General features: G+C 63.4%; 1 protein-coding gene across 1 annotated transcript; it reads left to right on the forward strand.

Annotated features, from left to right (window-relative positions):
* Positions 1-816, forward strand: NPBWR1 (neuropeptides B and W receptor 1; the record flags this gene model as incomplete). The annotated part of the gene is made up of 1 exon (XM_004697768.2): positions 1-816. A coding segment is annotated over one exon (816 nt), but the record flags the coding sequence as incomplete, so codon positions are not given.
* Positions 817-1,226: the final 410 nt, after the last annotated feature.

Below are 1,226 nucleotides of genomic sequence, written 5' to 3' on the forward strand. Positions count from 1 at the left end.
GTGCTCTTCGTGCTGCTGCGGACGCCGCGGCGCCGCACGGTCACGCACCTGTTCATCCTCAACCTGGCCCTGGCCGACGAGCTCTTCACGCTGGTGCTGCCCATCAACATCGCCGACTTCCTGCTGCGCCGCTGGCCCTTCGGCGAGCTCATGTGCAAGGTCATCGTGGCCATCGACCAGTACAACATCTTCTCCAGCCTCTACTTCCTCACGGTCATGAGCGCCGACCGCTACCTGGTGGTGCTGGCCACGGCCGAGTCGCGCCGCGTGGCGCACCGCTCGTACGGCTCGGCGCGCGCCGTGAGCCTGGCCGTGTGGGCCGTGGTCACGCTCATCGTGCTGCCCTTCGCCGTGTTCGCGCGGCTGGACGACGAGCAGGGCCGCCCGCAGTGCGTGCTCGTCTTCCCGCAGCCCGAGGCTTGGTGGTGGCGTGCCAGCCGTCTCTACACCCTGGTGCTGGGCTTCGCCCTCCCGGTGACGGCCATCTGCGCCCTGTACACCTGCCTGTTGTGCCGGCTGCGCGCCATGAGGCTGGACAGCCACGCCAAGGCCCTGGACCGCGCGAAGAGGCGGGTGACAGTGCTGGTGGTGGCCATCCTGAGCGTGTGCCTCCTCTGCTGGACCCCGTACCACCTGAGCACTGTGGTGGTGCTCACCACCGACCTCCCGCAGACGCCGCTGGTCGTGGCCATGTCCTACTTCATTACCAGCCTGAGCTATGCCAACAGTTGCTTCAACCCGTTCCTTTATGCCTTTCTAGACGACAACTTCCGCAAGAGCCTCAACCAGCTGCTGGCGTGCCGGGCGGCCCCCTGAACCTCCCGGAGGCGGCCGGGGTCCCCGCTCCTCGATCCCGGCCACCTGCCCCCAGGTAAGAAGTTGGAACATGGTTCTCAGAGAGCGATCTACAGAGGCAGTCTTGCCATCCGGTTTAAATCCGCTAGATACGAATGTTCTTGGGACACACTCCAGACCACTGCGTCTGAAAGGCGGGAGCGGATTTGGGGAGCCCTGCTAGGAACGCAGACGCGCAGTGACTGTATGGAGCACAGCAGCTGCGAGCACCCATCGGCACTTTCTAAATCCCAGGGGCATGGATAGACTTGACTCCAGAGTTTAGCACCGTGGAAATTAAGGAGGAAGGTGTCTGTAACAATGTGAGAGGAAATTGCCATTACTGGCACATCCTTGGTTCCACGCCCACCTAAGGTCTGCATCCAGGGTTG

The sequence above is a fragment of the Echinops telfairi genome, unplaced genomic scaffold (genome assembly GCF_000313985.2).
Source record: "Echinops telfairi isolate 266 unplaced genomic scaffold, ASM31398v2 ScPeMD7_1;HRSCAF=3_0, whole genome shotgun sequence".
In the NCBI taxonomy this organism is placed as follows: Eukaryota; Metazoa; Chordata; class Mammalia; order Afrosoricida; family Tenrecidae; genus Echinops; species Echinops telfairi.